Source organism: Sporisorium graminicola, chromosome SGRAM_7 (assembly GCF_005498985.1).
Source record: "Sporisorium graminicola strain CBS 10092 chromosome SGRAM_7, whole genome shotgun sequence".
Classification (NCBI taxonomy): Eukaryota; Fungi; Basidiomycota; class Ustilaginomycetes; order Ustilaginales; family Ustilaginaceae; genus Sporisorium; species Sporisorium graminicola.
Genome location: NC_043737.1, coordinates 267,658 through 287,825, shown reverse-complemented (window position 1 = coordinate 287,825; position 20,168 = coordinate 267,658). Strand labels below are relative to the sequence as shown.

Genomic DNA, 20,168 nt, shown 5'->3' with positions numbered 1-20,168 from the left:
TTTTGAGAGGGTCTGACCCGAGACCTCTCGAAAGCGAGCGAGAGCGAGAGAGCAAGGCAGGGTCTCTGGCTCGAACCAAAGCGCGTTTTGAATTGGAAAACGCGAAATCCGAGTTCAAAGGGAAACGAGACTCGAGACTGGAATGGAACCTGAAAGTGGTTCGCAGTCGCAATGTGAGTTCCGAAGCTGAGCGCGCACGGTTAAGAGCGAAGTGGAGAGGCTAGGCGTGGAGAGCGCGGAAGGAGAGTCACAATCCGGCTTGGCTTTGCTCATCGAGACTTCGAGACGCCTTGAGAACGACGTTGCAGCGGCCTCCTCTTGATCGTCTCCAAACATCCAAAGCTGTCGAGCGGCATCCATCTGAACAACGACCCGCAACAGTCTGTTCTGCCGACTGGTCACAGCTCTTCCGACTCTGCAAAGGCGTCCACGTCAACCAGCTCTGACCCAACAGTGTTCTGCTCAAGAGGTATTCACCTCTTCCGCGGCCTCTCCGACGAGTTAACGCGATCGGAAGCAGCACAAGCTCAGCAGCAGAGCAGCGAAGACGACAATAGCTTTGCTTTCGTTGGGAAAGACGCGCGAGAAGGTGCGAACAACTCGTCCGTCTCGCCTCTAGTGTGCGGATCTTCACCGAAACCGCCGACTCGCTGTTGGCTGCCATCGAGGACGCTGCTCCCGCACTTGGCCTTTGAACCTGCACCTCGGCCACAGAACGGAAGCCTTCACAAAGCTGAGCTCCGTTCGTCGCGCGACGAGAAAAGCTTCGAGCGACGCAACGTTCTGACAGCAAATGGCATTCGACCCACCATGTCATGCTCTCTGATCGCCCCGCAACCAACAACAGAGCGATGATGAGCGTTCAACCACTCGGTTCGGCGACGACGACAACTTCGCTTCGAGCTGCATTGCCTGCCTCTAGGCGCTCTGCCTCTGCCTCTCCGTCCAAACCCGTGCGCACAAAGCAGCGTGCTGAGCCTTCCGCCAGCTCTCCTGCGAAGAAACGCAAAGTCGAACCTTCCGCTTTCGCCGTCAAGAGAAGGCCTGTGAACGCACCGACCTCCGCAGCTCGACGTGCGCCACCACACGACCTCTGCGCATTCTGCTTGCAATCCGCTGACCGGCCCAAGGGCGATACACCCAAGTTGCTCATTTCGTGCTACGAATGCGGAAGTAGCGGACACCCTTCTTGCCTGAGGTGGGGCCGCAATCCGACCAAAGTTCGCAAGGCTTTGTCTTACGACTGGAGATGCATCGAGTGCAAAAAGTGCGAGATCTGTCGGGACAAAGGTGATGATGTGAGTCTTGGCTCTTTGTTCGGAACTTCCGCGCTCGCTCTGCATCGTGCGGCACGGCCTCCGACTTCATTTTGTAAACGCCGCGTAGATAAAGATGAAGTTACTGACTATCTGACTCTTTTCCGCTCTGCTGTTCTGCCTGCTGTCGCATTGCACAGGCTCAGCTCATGTTCTGCGACCGCTGCGACCGCGGTTGGCATCTCTACTGCTTGTCTCCTCCTCTCTCAAAACCTCCCAAGGGTCAATGGCACTGCCCGACGTGCGAAGCAGGCGATCAGCATCAGTATCAGCAATGGCCACAGTCAGCACACCCAATACCTACAGGCCTCACCACAGCAGCTCTGCACCCCGCCCCGACGCGACACTCGCCCGGTCAAACCCAAGCGGCGCGTATCTCGAGTTCCGGCAGACCAAGCAAGCCTTCCAATCCGGTTAGGAGCATGGACTCGCTTCTGACTGCGCACGCCTCCCTACACAAGGGCAAGGAGGCGCAGCTGCATGCGGGGCCCAACTTTGCCGTCATGAATACGCTCAAAAACGGTCTCCTTAGCGCCGCAGGTTCCCTTCTCAACCTCGCGCCCGGCTCTCCGTGGTCACCCCGCTCGAACATCCAGCACAACGTCATGCCTGCCACATTGAACAGCTCATCCTCCAAAAAGACCGCTGCGGGAAGTGGAAGCGCTAGAGGCGGCAAGCGCGGGCGTCCACGAAAGTCAGCCGGTGCGCCTCGTTCCAACGCAGGGTCGGCCTCATATCTGAACGGCGCTGGTGGGCCTTCTGGTAGCAGCAGAAATGCCATCGACGGCGGACAGGATGGGTCAGACTCGTCCGACGGAGAACATCCCTCCGAACGTGGGACGCGCGATCGAGAGTCGGTAAAGGGGAATGGCGACGACGAAGACGAGGAAGCAGCTGCCGATCTTGACGCTGCCAAGAGCAACGAAGAGGAGGATCCATTTGGCGGTGTTCTCGAGGGGTCGGATGCCCTCACCCTGCCCTACAAGCCTACACCTCAGGACATGGAGCGCTTCCAGCGAGCCCAAAAAGCGGCGGAAGACAAGCTCGGGGGAACCCTGGCCAGCCTTCCGGGAGCGTCGGGCAGCCGCGTAATCAGACGGTCAGGCCTCACATCAGGCGGCAGCACGAGCTCCTTAGCAGCCTCGCCGCGCCATCCGAGCTCCCTGCCTCCAGCCGACACACCCGTCAGCGGATCTCGCATCTCCCGTACACAGCTGATCCCTCGACACTCACCTTCCGGCACGCCGGGACCATCTCAAGTCAAAATCACCACCGCAGCCAGCAGTGCAGAGACAGGCACCGCCTCGCCCATCAAGTGCATCCGTTTCGGCGACTTTGACATCGACACATGGTACCAGGCACCCTATCCAGAGGAGTATAGCATGGTGCCTGATGGACGCCTGTGGATCTGCGAGTTTTGCCTCAAGTACATGAAGAGCCGCTTCATGGCGCAACGTCACAAGCTCAAGTGCAAGATGCGAACGCCACCGGGTGATGAAATATACAGGGACGGCAACATCTGCGTGTACGAGGTGGATGGGCGCAAGAACAAGATATACTGCCAGAATCTTTGTCTCATTGCCAAGATGTTTCTCGACCATAAGACGCTCTACTATGATGTCGAGCCGTTTCTGTTTTACATTGTCACGGAAGGCGACAGTACCGGCGACCACTTTGTGGGCTACTTCAGCAAGGAGAAGCGCAGTCCGATGAACTACAACGTGTCGTGCATCATGACGCTGCCTGTGCGTCAGAGGAGGGGATGGGGCAACTTTTTGATCGACATCAGCTTCTTGCTGTCCAAGAAGGAAGGACGAACAGGCTCTCCGGAGAAACCGCTCAGTGACCTCGGGCTGCTCAGCTACCGTAACTACTGGACGCTGGCTGTCTTTTACTATCTTCGGATCGCCCCTGATGAAGTGACGATGGACGACATTAGCCGCGGAACAGCGATGCAGCTGGAGGACATTTATTACGTGCTTCTAGAGCAAGATATGATCGTCGTCTACGACGGCAACAACGCACACAGTCGAACACCTGCGACGAGCAAGTATCGCGCTAGGGAGGGCATTGCCACCACGTCTGCTGCAGGCTCTACCCTGACTGCGAGCTCGTCGTCTGCTCCGCAGCCGCAACCGCGCAAACGTGGCAGGCCTCCTCTGCATCCCAGACCGCCGCCGGCTGCAGAACTGCCTTCGTACAAGGACAGGGACAAGAACGCAGCGGCGTCTCTGCCGCGTGACTACCGCATCCACTTCGATCGTGACTACGTGAACGCCCATCTGAAGAACTACGAATCCAAAGGGTACCTCAAGGTCCGAGCCGACAAGCTCAAATGGACGCCCTTCCTGGTGTCGAGGTCCTTCCCTCAGCCCATTCCGAGCCTTGCCAACGGACACGGCAGCGTGTCGAGTGTGGGGCAGTCGAATGGCACTCCGGGCCCGTCTGGGACTGGCACATTTACGCCGGCAGAGATGATGGCGAATCTGGGTTACTCGGTGCTCAACCAGGTGCAGAAAACACCGGGCAGAAGCGATGGCACCAGCGCACGTGCGAGCCCAGCTGCGGCTGCGGGCCAGCGCTCGGTGGCACGAGCATCTTCGACGGCGGCCGGACCGGGAGCGACCCAGGCAAGGGATGCGCCTGGGCCCGACAGTCCGGGACCTTCTTTCATCGCCACCCCTACACCATCGCCTACTAAAAAGCGCCACCGCCCTGCTCCACCAGCTGGCAGTGCCCTGCATGCAGCAGCTCTCGCGAGCGGGCAGCGCAAGTCGGATGTTTTGAAGGATGCGGCTAATGAGGCATCAGGTTCAACGAGCTCTGCAGAAGCAAGCAAGTCATCCACATCCACGAAATCGCTGGAATTCGGCGCCAGTGGCGAAGATCCTGCATCCGCTTGGGATGAAGACTTAGATGCAGACGGCGACTACGAAGCTGATGTGTGCTCGCCGGTTGCTGCTGCTGCTGCCAGCAATCTGAGGCAAGAGCAGACGAAGAAGCCTGCGCCGGAGCTCGCACGACTTCCCATCGATCCTGAACACCTTCGACGCGTGCTGGCGGCTAGTTCGCATGCCTCTGGCAGTGCCTCCCTCCAAGCAGCTTCTCTAGCGCAACATTCAATGGGTACGTCGTGTCGCGGGAACGCCGGCAATTATAGCATGGCTACACCCGAAGCGTACGATCCTGATCTGGATCTGGGAGATGAAGATGCCGATGGCAGCGACGAGGATGCTCCCGGCAGCGACGACCCTGGTCTGGACGACATCTAAAGCGCCGGACCGTTTCGAAAAAAGTCCTTCCTAATCACCGCTTCTGTACTCATACTCTCCTGTCCTTCTTCTTGTACAACACAATGCTGAGACTCGGTCAGCGAAACTAAAGCAATCCTGTCCTCATACAAACCAGTGAGATGTTACCGCGAGGGTGCATACAGTAAATTTGGCCGGCGTTGAGGTTCGGCGTGCAATCTTCTGTACTAGTAGCGTCAGATCACACCGAAACTGCGGAGCATGACAGATTGAATTTGAACGGGCGAATTCAAATCGAAAATCCAAATGATTTGCCCTGTCTCTTGTGAGTATACAAAACTTGCGTAGCCTTTTGCAAGAACTCGCGTCTTGCTTGCTGCGTCGGCGTCTGAGTGTTGGCTGGCTTAACGCTGGATTGCTGCGCTTTCGCGCGTGTGCAAGCCGTGCTGCGTCACAAGGACCCTTTTTTTCTCTCGTCGTGATGGACTTGAAAGGATCTGACGGACTGATGAGATTAGAGCAGGGTGGTGGTCTGACCGAAGGATTGCGTGAAATGTGCGTTGGTGAGACAGAAGGGCCTCGCTCGCTCGCTTGCTATCGGCCTTTTTCGAAACAGCAGCGCTGATCACTTGCTCTCGCTTCGACTCTTACATCACAACTCAACCCATCACCCACTTTGTCCTTCTGGATCGTTCCTGCTGCTTCAGAAACAAGGATCGCCACTCTCACCCTGATCCTTCTGTTTCGCAGGACGCCAGTTTCATATCACCTCTATCCGACTCGTGCGTCGGGCAAGCTCGGTTTCGATTCTGCTTCGGATCTGCAGAACTTTTCTCATCGACTCCTACATCTCACCACGCCCTCATCGTCATCGGCCTTGCCAGCTTCAAAGGCGTCAGCAAAGTTTGATCGGCGCGACGCCCTTGTGCTTCATACTACCTTTGCGCGCATTTACGGCTTCATATCTTGCATTGGAAATCGCATCAGACCGATCGACTCTTGCCTTGAAGCCTGCTCTTCAGCGGCTCACTATCGCTTCGATCTCGAAGACGTTTGAAAACGGAGTTGCATTGGCTCCTCCACCTGTCGACAACTCGGCACTCTTGCACTCATTGCTGAGCTCTGACGACGTCGTGCTCACCCGCAGAAGCTCGCCGACATCATGTTTGTAAGTGTTCCGCCACCGCCTCGTTTACAGTTTTGGTAGTCTTCACCGTCTGTTGGTCGGAGAAAGGCGCGCACGAGCGTAGTCTCCAGGCTGAAGACGCTTTGGTTTTTGCACGCTGACCCTTCCTCATCGCCTTTCCCTCTTCTGCTCTCCGCTTTCACCTACGCTCAACAGTGGAGGTTCGGCTTCTCGTCGGTCTCGACGCTAGAGACGCTGCTCGACAAACCCAACGTCACGCTCGAGGATGTCCTCGACGAGGACGACGTGCTCCAAGAATGCAAGACAGCCAATCAGAAGCTCATGAACTTTCTCCAGCAACCACGAATCGTCAAGCGTTTAATGGAACATGTCGTCGGCACCGCAACCGTTGGAGGCGCGGGAGGCAAAGAATGGGAGGAAAAAGTCAAGTTCAAGTATCCATACGTCGCTTCTGAGGTGCTCAGCTGCAGCGAAGTGTGGCCCATCATTGATGCCATCTTTTCGGATCCAAACGAGTACCTCGTGCCCTTCTGGAATGCCGTACTCACCTCGAATCCATCGCCCTCGCAAGCACCTTTGCCCATGCACTCGCATCCTCTGTTTGCCGAAAATGCCGCATCGTCGTCCACCAACTCCTCGGCGTCCACCTCACCCTCCCCGCATCTTAGCATCACCAACTTCACCGACTTTTCCAACTCGGCTTCCGCCAACGCTGGCAGCTCGCGTTCGTCATCTGACTCGGAGGCCGAAGGGGAAGGGAGGCTGCGAGCCACCAGCGCTCTCGAAAACGGACCAGGACGCGGTGTGCTTGCCGGCTACTGGGCCAAGGTCAACGGCGCCTACCTCGAACGCAAGCCTATCGAGATGCTCGAGTTCATCAAGGAGCAGCCTCGCATCGTGGAACGCTTTGTGGCGCATCTCGAGACGCCGGCCGTCGTCGACCTGCTCTTCCGCATCATCCAGATGGAGGAAACTATGCGCACTCCCGTACAGACGACCGACATCATCGACTGGCTCTCATCGCAAGACTTGATAGCTCGCACCGTCGACCTCCTCGCACCAAATTACTCCGTCGACATTCACAACACGGTTTCGGAGCTGCTCAAAGCGATCATCGCCCTCTCTGCTCCTTCGCCTGCCGCACTCAATCAGGGCCAGGGTCCTGAGCTCGGTGGTGGGTTGGGTGAAGCGCAAGAGAACGCAGCCGGCATCAACAACCGCCTCGTGCGCGAACTTGCAAGCGAGCCCATCGTGCGCAAGATGGTCGGATATATGCTGGATTCGCAGCTGCCTCGTCAGTTGCATCGTCGTCTCACGGATGTGGCCGATGAGCAGCTATCGCAGTTGTCGGTGCAAGATCTTCGCAAACCATCGCAGCGACGGGACGGTTCGCTGTCCACTCTTGACGAGAATGCCGTGTCGTCGTCGGCATTAGAAGACGATGACGATGACGACGACGAGTCTTTTGCACGACCTCTGAACCCTCGCGAATTTCCTGCTTCCGAATCACGCTCGCCTGGGAAGTTCGACCATCGAGATTCGACAGCGACCGTCCGCCCTGATAATCTCTTCCCGCCCGTTGCAGCACCGACAGTGCCCATCACAGCCGAGACCTGCAGTTCGACGTTAGTGACGTGCATCGGCGTCTTCATCGAGCTCATCCGCAAAAACAATAGCGACTACTTTGAGCAACACCTCCTCCGCACCCTGCACAACCATCTCGTCAAGAGGCAGAGCGAGCTGACAGAGAAGCGGCTCAAGAAGAAGGAGGACGAGGAAGCTGCCAAGGCACAGGCCACATCGCAAGAAGACGAGGCCGCTGACTCGACGCACACAGAGAAGCAAGACGACGAGCAGTCGGCCCAGAAAGCGATGGATGATTTGGACGAAGAAGAGGAAGACGTGCAGGGCATGGAGGAGGCGATGGCTGAGATCGTCGACAAGATGGGCCTCGTTCATCTTGGGCCGATGCTTCGCGTACTAGCCGAGCGACTCTTTGACTTCCAGCAGCTTGTCAACGAGCCCCGAGAGCGCGATGTCACTGTGCCAACTTCGGTGGGAGACGTCGCTCCGCTCACTTTTGAAAGGTATCGCATCACCGAGCTGTACGCCGAATTGCTTCACTGCTCCAACATGGCTCTGCTCAACCGTGCACCTGGTGAAGGGCCACAGTATTCTGCCGATGGCGTCCTGACTGGGGGCCTTGAAGGGCTCCAGACACTTGCGAGAACACTGCAGGGAGGTGATGGACCCGAAGTTGGAGACACGTCTGCTGGTGGTGAAGCGCAAGTAGCGCAGGAAGCCGGTGGGCTGGACGCATCGCGCGAGACCACTGCAAATGCTGCATCCGAGAACGCAGCGGAGACCGGCGCCTCGACGACGTCTCACATCTCAGCGCATGGCCGCGACAAATCGAGCACAGGAGCCTCGACCGATTCGACGGACGAGGCGGATGACGAGGCTCTCCTCAACGAAGTCTCTCTCGGCGACAAGGCCAGCTCCATTGCCGACGACAGCATTGTCGATGCGCAACGCGATGCTGACGAGAAGAGCCCTTACGGCGGAAGCCCAAAGGTGACGACGAGCGACTCGCTGGAGGAGGACAAGGATGATGCTGCGTCCATCCGCTCTGCGCTCTCGGGGCTGTCTCTGGCTGAGTTGACGGCACCGAGACTCTCGGGCCCTCCCAGTCCGATCGATGAAGCCAAGGACTACGTTGTCGGCGACATGCTCAAGAGGAAGTTCCTCGAGTGCGGCATTCTGCCATCGCTGCTCGACCTGTTCTTCGACTATCCCTGGAACAACTTCCTGCACAACGTTGTGTACGATATCCTACAGCAGTGCTTCAACGGCCGCATGGATGTCGGCCTCAACAGGAATCTCACTGTCGCGGTTTTTGACCAGGGACAGCTCACCTCGCGCATCGTAGAGGGCCGCAAACGCAACGAAACGTCTGTTGCGGGTCCGCGCCGCATCCGTCTCGGATACATGGGTCACATGAACCTCATCGCCGAAGAGACGGTCAAGCTTCTGGAGCGCTACCCACTCGAGATTGCTCGTTCGGTGGAAGCATTCACGGAGCGCGACGAGTGGCGCCAAGTGGTGTCGGAGACGCTGGAGGAGATTCGGGAGAAGGAGGGTGGACCGCTTGCGTTCAACCGCGGACACGAGGGGATGTCGATGTCGTTTGGCTCGGATGCGGAAGATGATGGAGATGACGGTGGTATTGGTGGAGCGGGAAGCAGCAGCTTTGCCAGCTACTTGTCGTCTCAGATCGGCGGCGCTGCTGGCTCGGATGACGACGACAGCGATGACGAGGCGTCGTGGCTGTCGAGCGAGATGAAGCGCGGCGGCAAGGACGGCAGCGGCTTTGACGATGCTTTCACACCGAGGCACGGATCGGGTGGTGGCGGCGGCGAGCTGGGCGACGATGACGAGGACGATGACTGGGGACCGTTTGCGGATCCTAGCGATGCTACTGTCGGTGCGAGTGCCACGCAGAGCTTCGACTTTACGTCGTCGGCTGGGGGTAGCGCGGGTGCTGGAAGCAGCAACTCGAATCCGTTTGCTGAGAACTTGACGCCTGCTGACTGGTCGGCGCAGTTCCGAAGGGAGTACCACGAGGAGGAGCGCACGGGTGGAGAGCAGGACGAAGACGATTCCGAAGAGGGTGAGGAGGATCGTGAGGACGACGAGGAGGAGAACAACGCTGCTCAGCAAGGCTCAGCGCTCAGCTCGAGCCCGTTGTCGCCGACAGCCCTCGAGGCAGCTTTGGCGGCTACGGGCTCCGACGTGGTGAGCAAGGCACACGCACGCCGACCTTCGCTCGGCCACCTCGAAGCGGCTGATCTCAGCGGCAGCGGAGAAAGTGGTGCAGCGAACCGTCGACGTGGATCGCTGGGTTCTGCCGGCCCCGAGATTGCCGAAGTGACCAACGCAGAGGATCCGCTCGGACCGGGGATTTCGATGACCGTCTCGCAGACAGAGGAGGGCAAGCTGCAGAGGACGCTGGCAGATGGAACGGTGGTGGTCGTGCCGCTGGACGAGGTTGCGCTCGGTGCGGGCGAGGGGTCGCTGTGAGTCGAGGCGTCCGGGACGGGAGGACAATTGGCTCAACAAAATGTGTCCATGTCACAGTAACGTCAACGAGACGAAATCGTGGATGCTCATCACTGCAATGTATTCTTCATAGACGACGGGTCGATGGTGTGCGGTCGCGAAGGTGAGCTGTGTCGAAATGGCTGGTTTAGATCTGAGTCGGGTCGGTATGTTCGGCTGGAGGGATTGGACTTGGGCAGCAAACGTTCTCGCATCGCTTTGGTTCTCACAGTACCAACGCGAGCCTGCATACCAGCACGACACAACTCTAAGCATACCTACTATAACAGGAAAGCCTTGTTTGATTGCAGCGTGCCACCACCTCCTCACCCGCGCCGCTCACCTTTTCGGATGGCTATGCGGAGTGTGATGGGCAACTTAGTATCCAACGCTAACGAGGTAATCGCCCAAACCTTCGGCGACCTTGTTAGCCTCGCCGGGCACGATGGGTGCGACGTAGACGCACACCAGCACGGCTTGGTTTGTCTTGACTGCTACTAGGCCGTCTCCCTGTTCACACGACATGCACCGAGTCAAAGACGAGAAAGGTGTCAAAACAATGGTTGAGCCTTGCAGTATGGGGATGGGCGGGCAGGGTTGCTTCGAGAAGAACTTACGCCTTGCTTGCCGTAGATGGTCTTTGGTGTGACGCCGAGCGTGAAGAATTTCTTGCCGTTGGCACGGACGCCTCCGGCTTGGAGACTGGATGGGTCGTCGAAGCCGGCGATTATCGCTTTTTGCTCTTCGGGCGAGACCTGGCGTTGTGGTAAGGGGGAAACAGGTGCGACCAGGTTAAGAGTCAGCAGATGAGATTGGGGGAATAGGTGTCAGTGCTCGGCGGGTGTACCTTGAAATGATGCAATTGACGAGGGTATGTTGGATGATAGATTGAGGAGGCGATCGAATGGCCTGCACAGAGTGACGCTCGATGAAGGGTGTAGCTGGTGCAGAAGCGGCCTCCTGCGACAAGCTGTCGGGTGTTGCTTTTATGACCCCAAATGCATCCACAATTGATCTCCCTTCTCATCGTCGTTGTCGCCGTCGTCGACGTCGTCATTGTTTGTTCGCACTTACATTGAAATCAGCGCTGGTGGCCCAAACGCCGCCCTTGAGACCGATGATGGCAGCCTGGCTGATCTTGCCAGTGCCGACGAGGTTGGTGTCTACGTATCCTTGCCAAGACATGATGATCGTTTGCTCTTCAAAGAGTGTATCAGATGGTTGTGGAGAGGGCACGAGTGTTGGCTTCGTGCGCTTCTCTCTCACGTTGAAGGCGTCAGCGAGATGCGCTTCCGGACGAAAACGCAATCGGGCTGGTCCAAGCGCCTTCTGCCCTGCAATCACACACACTCACACACAGCGTGCGCGGAAGAGCTGACGCTTACAGCTGTGAGAGGAGCTCTGTAAACACATACAAGTGGAGGGAAATGATAGCTCGACGCGTTTTCGTACGCAAAGAAATACAGTACTTTTTCCTGACGCCCAAGACGAAGCGGGATTCAGCCGGGATCTTTCCGAAGGCTGATCTTTTTATCGCGCTTGAAATCAGCTCGATCGGAAGCTTTTGGAGAGAAGCAAAGAGTCGAGCAGCGCCAACATCAAAGCACAGACTCTGCGTTTGTGGAGAGCTGCTAACTACCTACCTGTAGCTTTTTGACCAATCTCTCACTTGCATGCTTCCTTCTTCCACCATCCTTCTTCGATCCACCACATCAACACTTTTGGCACACACAACCTCTCGCGGTATATTTGACAAAATGGCTCGCACTTTCTTCGTCGGCGGTAACTGGAAGATGAACGGCTCGTTTGAGTCCATCAAGTCGCTCACCCAGACTTTGACGTCGGCTAAGCTCGACTCCAACACTGGTATGTATCACGACTAAGCGCTCACCTTACATCGCTGAAAAAGGGATTGGCTGACATTGCTTGGCGTTTTTCTACTTAGAGGTCGTCGTGGCTCCTCCTTCGCTCTACCTGGTCGCTGTTCAGGAGCACCTCAAGGGCTCCAAGGTCGCCGTGGCTGCGCAGAACGCCTACCACAAGGCCAGCGGTGCCTACACGGGCGAGGTGTCCGTTAGCATGCTCAAGGACGCCTCGATCCCCTGGGTTGTCCTTGGCCACTCGGAGCGCCGAACGCTCTTCCACGAGTCGGATGCCAATGTGGCTGAGAAGACCGCGGCGGCGCTCGCCGAGGACCTCTCGGTGATCCTTTGCATCGGCGAAACGCTCGAACAGCGCGAGGCCAACGAGACGGTTAACGTCGTCGTGCGCCAACTCGACGCCGTCGCTGCCCAGGTCAAGGACTGGTCCAAGATCGTCGTCGCCTACGAGCCCGTCTGGGCCATCGGAACGGGCAAGGTGGCCACGTCGGAGCAGGCGCAGGAGGTGCACGCTGCCATCCGCAAGTGGGCGACCGAAAAGCTCGGCAAGGACGTTGCCGACAAGCTGCGCATCATTTACGGTGGTTCGGTCGCGGCTAAGAACTGCAAGGAGCTGGCTCAGCAGCCGGACATCGATGGCTTCCTCGTCGGCGGCGCTTCGCTCAAGCCCGAGTTCGTCGACATTGTCAACGCTAACGCTTGACTAGCCGGCCAGCCGGCTAGGATGTGAGTCTCGACCAGTAGACGCTGTTACGGCGCGACGAGGACGACTGATTTACCTGCCTGGATTCTCCACCGGCTACCCCTTTGTACTTACTCCACATCAATGAGGAGAAGACACTCTTCATCCGGCCAACAAAAGAAATGCACCTCTACGCTGTCATTTGTAGGCCTTAAGCTTTAGAAAGAGTTCCAGTGGTGTGGCGGTGAGGGGCTGTGAACGGAGTGAGCGTGCTGTGGGGGTGTATTTTGCAGCGGTCCAAGGGCGAGGACAGGTCGGCGGGCGAGCAAGGCGGATCAGCAGGCGACATTGCAGCAATACCACATGCTCACGGCCTCCTGGCGGGCATTCTTTCACACTCGACCGTTTCATTCAATTCGCACACTGTGAATGCTCTCGTTGTGGCTGCTTTGGCTGCATGGATTTCCTTCCCACGTGCGAGACGTTCTATTTGAGCAATGTTTTCGACCAACATCGGTTCAATTGGCATTACTTCGCGGCTCACACACGCTCGATGACGATCGCAATACCCTGGCCGCCGCCGATACAGGCCGCGCCAAGCGCATACTTCTTGTCGAGTCTGATGAGGTTGTGAGCCAAGTTGGCCATGATCCTGGCACCACTCGCGCCGAGCGGGTGACCGAGCGCAATCGCACCGCCAAAGAGGTTCGTCTTTTCGTTGGGCAGCTCGAGCTCCTTCTGCACCGACAAGAACTGGGCGGCAAACGCCTCGTTGACCTCGATCAGGTCCATGTCGGACACCTTGAGACCCGCACGGCTGAGCGCGAGCTTGGATGCTTCGACGGGGCCGATTCCCATGATGCTCGGCTCGCATGCGGTGACGCCGTACGAGACAATGCGCGCGAGCGGCTTGAGGCCAAACTTCTTGACGGCGTCTTCCGAGGCAACGACGTTGGCGGCGGCACCGTCGCAAATGCCGCTGGCGTTGCCAGCAGAGACGGTGCCTTCCTTTTTGAAGACGCTGGGAAGCTTGCCGAGGCTTTCGACGGTGGTCTTGGCGCGCGGGTGCTCGTCGGCCTCGAACGTCTCGGTGGACTTTTTCGACTTGATCTCGACGGGGACGATTTCGTCCTTGAACGCGCCCTCTGCCAGCGCCTTCTGGTAGCGCTGCTGCGTCTGCAACGCATACTCGTCACACTGCTGCCTGGTGATGCCGTACTTGGCAGCGAGGTTCTCGGCAGTAATACCCATCGGCGTCGGCGTTGGCACCTGATCTGTCAACGCAGCAGCCAGCGAGTCGACCAGCTTCAAGTCGACGCCATACCGCGTGTTCCCGAACCTGACGCCCGAAAGCGTATACGGAGCCTGCGACATGGACTCGGTGCCTCCGGTCAGCACCACATCCGAGTCGCCAACGCGGATCTCGTGCACAGCGTTGATGATGCTCTGGAAGCCCGAACCACACAGTCGGTTCACGGTCAATGCGGGCACGGTGACGGGCAGGCCAGCATGGTGGCCGACATGACGCGCGAGGTAGGCGGCCGTGTTGTCGCTGGCCTGCACGTTTCCGAAGATGGTCGCATCTACTTTGGTCGACGACGGCAGTTCGGCCAGCGCAGCTTTGGAAGCGAGTCCTCCGAGCTGCGATGCGGTGAAGCCGGCGAGCTTGCCTCCGAACGCTCCGAAGGGTGTTCGCTTGGCAGCGACGATAAATGCTTGGCTGGCCATTCTCGAGGAGGGTATTTGTTAAAACAGCGAAGAGCAGATAGGCGGCGTGTGAACTTGCGGGAGGGGAAGCACCGTGATTTTGATAGCTCCTGAGTGGCCGGCGAAGGTTGGTGGCGTATGATGGTGAGAAGGCAAGATGGGATCGGAGAAAGCACAAGCAGCAAACGCGCCAAAGGAGAAGTCCGGCTGAGCCGGGGGCAGCGAGGTCGCTGTTGCAGCCAAGCGTGCCAACGCAAATGAGTGAGTGGAAGCGCGCTTTCTTCCGATTGCCCTTCGGGGCCCTCTCCGCGCCTTTGCTCTCCGCGTGTGGAGTTGGCGGCTCTTGTCTTTGCGCTGGCAAGAGAGAGGCACTCGAAAGTGCGAGTGTGCTGTGCTGAGCCGCGCAGCTGCGGGCGCTCCCCAGATTTCTCCGCCGCGTTTTTTTGTTCGGCAAACCCGGTGTCGAGCCTGAACCGGCTTTTTCACACGAGGTGTGTGAAAAGTCAGGTCGAGAGTCTCACCGGAGCAATGCAACGGTCTAACAGCTAAGCGTCTATATCAAGACGTCCAACTCCGCACCTCGTCATCGTCACCAATCAACACGAGAGACCTTGGATTGAAACGGGACGGCCAGGCGCACCATATTGATTGCAGCTTCATACTGCTAGCGCAAGAAATGCCTCCATTAAAAGAACACGGCTCCCTTCAACACTCTTGCATCCCCGGTTGCACGCTAGCACCATCACGTCGCGGCCGCTGCCGCGCACAACGCAAGACAAGACACAAACACGTCGTCGCTTATGGCCGCACGGCACACAGTCGGTTTGAAGAGGGAGAATAGAAAAATCCAAGCTGCATCCCGCAGCGGCCCTTGCGAGTATTATTAAAGACCAATGCGAACAATGCGAGTGCGATGCGAGCGATACCAAATAGAACAAAGTGAGCAAAGTGGAAAAAGCGACCACGAGGGTCACGACACCGAACGTGAGCCCGGTCTGAAGGAATGCAACGAAAGAAAGGCGAGTGATGCAGGTGCGTGCCGATCGCGAGTGTGAAGCGAGCGCAAAAGCGAATGAGTAAACTACAACGTGAGGCCGAGACAATGTGACTTTGGGAGACGAGCGCGGAGCAGCCAGATGTGGGGAACCCTTCGAGTATGTGTGGTATGGTACAGATGCTGTCAATGAGACTCGAACGGAAAAGTTCGGGAACGAGAAGGAGAACGGAGAGCCAGGTGCAGTGTTGGTGCGCAACAGTATCAAACTGCAAGCAACATGCACAAGTGGCGATGCTGGGAAGAGAGCGGGACCATGCTTCAGAGGGGACGACCGCGGAGAGGGGGGCGGGGGGGCGGGCGAGGATTGCTAGCGAGTATTGAGAAGCGTGCCGGGAAGGTCTACTACCAGCCTAGAAACATGGCAATGCTCTATGTCACGATGCGCGTGTCTCGAGCTTCAGGCTGCCCGAAAACCCACGGCGAGAGGCGAGTGATGATCTTTGCTCAAACGTCATGCCCGTGTCGAGACATTGGCTGTCGACTTGCGACCGCAAAGACGATTGTTCCAGGTCAGAGCCCAAGCTCGCAGAGGGGGTTGGAGCCATGTTGATCCAGGGCGAGATGGACCATCCATCTCCACCAGCACTGCTGCCCGGCAAACCACCCGTAAGTCCGAGCGCGCCTGGTGTGAGACCGAGAGGCTTCGAGATGCTCGACAGGTCCGGGTTGCGGAAGTCGGAGAGAGCCAGCTGACCAGAGATGTCGTTGTTCGATGCCATCCACGAAGTTGCGTGGTCGAAGTGCGTCTTTTGCGAGGAGTGAGCGTCGGCGCTAGCCTGGGGCAAAGAGTGAATACTCTCGAGGCAGCTTGCCATCACATCGTCGGAAGCAGTGGGCAGGGTGGTGATGTCAGTCTTGGCCTCGTCAGCAGACGAGGTCGGGATCGGTACCATGGTCCTCGACGGAATGGGCGCAGCGTCTCCTGAAGGAGCCGGGGATGCGCAAATGACCCTGCCAGAGTCGGACACGCGTCGGATCTTGGTGGCGGAAGCGCTTTCGGCCTCGGCATTTTCGGATGGAATGGTCAACTCGGTCTGTCCGCTACTGTGACGCGAGAGATTAGCTCTCAGGTCAAAAGGACTGAGAGCGGAGCCGTCACGTCGCAGTGAGACTGGCGAGATGGAGCTCGTGCGGCTGGCATCATCCGGTCGAAGCATGGCGACATCCTCCGTAGAATCGTGCTGTGGCAGAGCCATGCCGCCGGCAAGAGAAGAAGTGCCCTCAAGAGGGGATTCCGTCGAGAAGGGAAGATGGTGAGTGGCACCGGGAGCGACGGTAGCTCCAAAAGGTGCCGGGACCGGGGGCATAGGCTGCTGAGACGTGGTTGCCCAGGGAGCAGCAACATTGTGAGGGTTAAAGGCGAAGTGAGGCATCATGGTGGTTGTGACGCTTTGCGAGCGGTTGCGACTGCGGTTGAGAGTCGCAAAGTGGTCAACGCCAAGGTCGATAGAGGCGCGCTGGGGTAGAGGGTGCGAGGACTGTGTGGCAGGCACAGCCTGGTGAATGCGGGCGACCAGGTCAGCGAGCGTCTGGTTCTCGGCACGCATGCGTGCGAGTGCCTCGCGAAGAAAGTGTGACTCTTCCTCTTGACTCTGTGATCGACGGTGCAAGTCGGCGAGCTGCGCCTCTAGTTGCATAGTATACTCCTCTTTGCGTTCGCGAAGTCGGCGTTGCGCATTGCGATTCTGCTCTTTGCGACGTGCGATCTGTCGAAGCCGCTCGGCATCGTGCAGGTCGTCATTGTTATGCATTGTCGGTCTCATGATCAAAGGCATGGGGATGGGGTGGGAAAGAGGGCCGAAGGTGGCGAGAGAAGTCGTGAGAGGCGACCGACAGGTGTCGAGATCAACGGATGAGACCGTGTGCTACAGTATACGAGCCTGTTGTGAAGGGCTGTCGTAGCGGAGTAATGTGCTGGACCGGATGCGCAGCGGACGGGCGCAGTTAGAGTCCAAAGGGGGGTATCGGGGTGGTGGCGATGGCGACGGTGGTGGTGGCGGTCTGGATTGGACAGGAAGCAGATTCGAAGAAACGCGAGAGCGAGAGGTAAGGACCGTCAGACTGGCCGACTTAAGAGGCAAAGCCGAGCAAGACTAAAGGCGCAGGGTCTCTGGAGCGGCAAGGTTGGAGGGTGGCGGAGCAGGAGATTGGTTGCAAGAAGGCGCCGGGGCGACTTTACATGTTTCGGTCCTGCCGTTGATGGGCAAAGCACCCTGAAGACCCTGGGGGAAAAATAAAGTGGGTGACGAGGAGGTGGCGTGGCAGCAGAGTCGAGCGGTCGAGCTCGAGGTTGAAGGGCGAGCCAGTAGAGGCGGATGGAGTGTCAAGAATCAGAGGGACAAAGAGAGGCAGAGAAGAAGAAGAGAGAAGAGAGAAGAGGGAAGAGGGAAGAGGAAAGAGGAAAGAGAGAAGATAGAAAACTCGGTACACGAAGGGGGGGAAGAGGAGGAGAGGCGAAAGGTGGGAAACGGCTTGAGAAACTCAAGGTTGAACCAAAGAGCGAAAACCCTGGCATTCGACTCGGTTCGAACAACGAGCCTCTTTGGACGCCGTACAGGTGGAGGAGCATCTATTCGACGCTCGAATCCGTCTTTTTTGCGCCAAGAGGGCCCTCAAAGTTGGACCTTTCGATGCGGCGACAAAAGCTCGTTGATGAGGCTTTCTTCGCATGCAAAGCCCTTGCAAGAAGAGGCCGTGAGGGGGGACAGACTGGCCAATCGGATATGGAAACGGGGGCGGAGGAAGAGAGGGGAACAGGACGTGGAGGCTTGTGGATGACGACAAACTGTACATCCGGTTGTCCTGTCTGTCAGACTGCCCACAGCTTCGTGGCCAAAGAGCGAGGTAAAGGCCACCAGGCGAGAGCTAGCACATGCGCAGGAGGAAGGGTCTCGCGCCAGGGTGCCACGCCAAAACACAAGGAGATAGTCGGTCAAACTGCATTCGGATCGGAGGCACTGGCCGACCCAAACTGCGGCCGACCCTCAACTGGTGTGATAGTGTTTCACGAGTTCCACAGTGACGGTCTAGGCAGGACAGAAAGACACCCAGGCAACGGCACTTAGGCCAATGCGCAGCAGCAACAGCCGAAGCGGATGTGGCGTTTTGCATTCGAGACGCGGAAGAGACGGGAAACTGCTGTCGGAACGAATGTGCAAAAGCTCCGGACCATAGCGACGTCGTCACGAGGTGTAAGGGTAGGGAAGAGGCAAAGGAGCGCAGGAAACAAGAGCTCTTACGATCCTCGCTTCTTCTGGTACACAGAAACGTGCGAAAAAACAAAGCTGAACTGAGCTTTATCGCTTGTCGACAGGGACGAGATGGGCTCGGAGGGTGGGGCGTGCGGAAGAGGCAGTGCGACGATGCAACAATGCAACAATGCAACAATGCGCGCCTCCATGTGAAGCCTCGCTGCGATGCGAATCAACGCCTGCAACCCATGACAGCGTGAAATCGCCCAAGTCAAGACACAAGAGTAGGCGCGTACGTGGGTGAGCAGTAGCGGTAGCAGCAGGCAGCAACCGCCGATGTGGAGGATGTGATTTCTTTTTTTCCTTTTTTTTCTTTTGTTTTGTTGGGCAGGGCGACATGCAGATTTGGCGTGTGCGAACCGCAGCCGAAGGGCATAGACGGAGACACCGGCATACTGTATCCTCTGGATTTGGCATTTGCAAATTTCGGTCCAACGTCATACAGTACTCACCTCAAGCAGGCAAAGGCTGCACCAAGAACTGCAGAGACAGCCGGGAAGCGCCAGGCGAGGTTTTCAATTCCAGCAGAAGTTTCTCTTTGAGCACACAAGCCGGTGACGTGACCATGAGCCGTGCTGGCAATGCAGAACGCGCACGCCCGACTGGACGGCACGGTACCCGTAAATTCCGCTTCATGTCGCCGTCCGAAATGGCAATCCCGATTTGGGTCCCGCTCGGCAAATCAAGTGTTCCTCGCACCCCTGAGCAGCTTCGCCAGGATTCTTCCCGAGATTCGCCTTCGGTCGATTCGTCGAAGGAGGCAGAGCACGCAAAGTGACGTTGATGTCTGGCAGTCGTCGCGCCGATCAAGCAGAAGAGGCTCGCGAGCAAGTGGCCGGACTCCGAGTTGAAAATTAGACTCGCCCCTAAAGCGCTTCGACCGTAGAGTTGCGGATTCTGACTTTTAACTGAGCGCGGGTTTACGCGCGCAAGAGCGTGTCAGTGCACCCTTGCACCCCGAGATTTTCGCGGTGACGCTCGTGTTGCAACGGCCGCGGGAAAGGCTTGTTCCACGCCCATCGGCAGCCAGGCTATCTATTTTAATTGTTTTTACATATTAAGTATTGTATTTACAGTACATCAAGGAAAACAAAAGGCAAACGAAACGCTTGGAAACACTGCATGACCGCATCGAGCTAGGGTGCGAGACAGGGCCACGCTTTTCAGGGTGCTGGACACGCGGTGAAACATTCCAAGCGCCGACTAGACCGGTCGGAGAGCCAAAACCAAAGCCAAGAACACGATAGCCATCATTGCGCATGTCAATTCCCAACTCCTCTTGGTTCGCGTGAACCGCGGCAGCAGAATCCCCTTGGACTCGCCATCCGTGCAACATTACGGGCCCACGCACCAAAGCAATGGAACCGATCCAGAAGCGAACAGCCTCTCTACCCGATTGGCTCGAGAATGCTGTGGGCCGAGAAAGAGAAAGTCGCTCCTCGGCAACTCTCTCCAAGCGATCAGCTTGGCTTGCCAATCAACAGCTTCCGACGCTTCAAGCCGCGCTTTTCCGTTGACACCCAGTGCCAGTCGCTCCTTTCTGGTTCTCATTTCGCTTCCATCCTGCTCTCTGAGCAGATCGGCTGTGTCTATATCCCCTCAGCTCCTTGCGCCACAGAGAACGGCAAGGAGGCGCAAACCGGCACACATAGGGCTGGCGTGGCATCACCGGCCAAGGCGGCGATGTGCGGCGATGCAAGGCTCAGGTTGTGCGCGGTCTCGGTCGGATCTGTCCAATCCTCTGTCCCACTTTGCGATCCTCTGTGGAATGCTCTCTCG

The 20,168-nt window shown here is 57.7% G+C and overlaps 6 protein-coding genes across 6 annotated transcripts; 3 read left to right on the top strand and 3 right to left on the bottom strand.

The window, feature by feature from the left end:
- Window positions 1-854: 854 nt before the first annotated feature.
- Window positions 855-4,588, top strand: EX895_005553 (uncharacterized protein; the record flags this gene model as incomplete). Its single annotated transcript, XM_029886145.1, has 2 exons — window positions 855-1,298; window positions 1,457-4,588. 2 exons carry the CDS (start codon window positions 855-857, stop codon window positions 4,586-4,588), a joined length of 3,576 nt encoding a protein of 1,191 aa, XP_029737376.1.
- A 1,141-nt stretch (window positions 4,589-5,729) lies between these two features.
- EX895_005552 (uncharacterized protein) lies at window positions 5,730-9,794 on the top strand (the record flags this gene model as incomplete). Its single annotated transcript, XM_029886144.1, has 2 exons — window positions 5,730-5,735; window positions 5,910-9,794. The coding sequence occupies 2 exons, from the start codon at window positions 5,730-5,732 to the stop codon at window positions 9,792-9,794; spliced, it is 3,891 nt and encodes a 1,296-aa protein (XP_029737375.1).
- A 396-nt stretch (window positions 9,795-10,190) lies between these two features.
- Window positions 10,191-10,997, bottom strand: EX895_005551 (uncharacterized protein; the record flags this gene model as incomplete). The annotated part of the gene is made up of 3 exons (XM_029886143.1): window positions 10,191-10,322; window positions 10,430-10,567; window positions 10,887-10,997. 3 exons carry the CDS (start codon window positions 10,995-10,997, stop codon window positions 10,191-10,193), a joined length of 381 nt encoding a protein of 126 aa, XP_029737374.1.
- A 572-nt stretch (window positions 10,998-11,569) lies between these two features.
- On the top strand, window positions 11,570-12,395 carry EX895_005550 (uncharacterized protein; the record flags this gene model as incomplete). The annotated part of the gene is made up of 2 exons (XM_029886142.1): window positions 11,570-11,678; window positions 11,758-12,395. 2 exons carry the CDS (start codon window positions 11,570-11,572, stop codon window positions 12,393-12,395), a joined length of 747 nt encoding a protein of 248 aa, XP_029737373.1.
- Window positions 12,396-12,914: 519 nt separating this feature from the next.
- Window positions 12,915-14,102, bottom strand: EX895_005549 (uncharacterized protein; the record flags this gene model as incomplete). Its single annotated transcript, XM_029886141.1, has 1 exon — window positions 12,915-14,102. The coding sequence occupies one exon, from the start codon at window positions 14,100-14,102 to the stop codon at window positions 12,915-12,917; it is 1,188 nt and encodes a 395-aa protein (XP_029737372.1).
- A 1,410-nt stretch (window positions 14,103-15,512) lies between these two features.
- Window positions 15,513-16,031, bottom strand: EX895_005548 (uncharacterized protein; the record flags this gene model as incomplete). The annotated part of the gene is made up of 1 exon (XM_029886140.1): window positions 15,513-16,031. One exon carries the CDS (start codon window positions 16,029-16,031, stop codon window positions 15,513-15,515), a length of 519 nt encoding a protein of 172 aa, XP_029737371.1.
- Window positions 16,032-20,168: the final 4,137 nt, after the last annotated feature.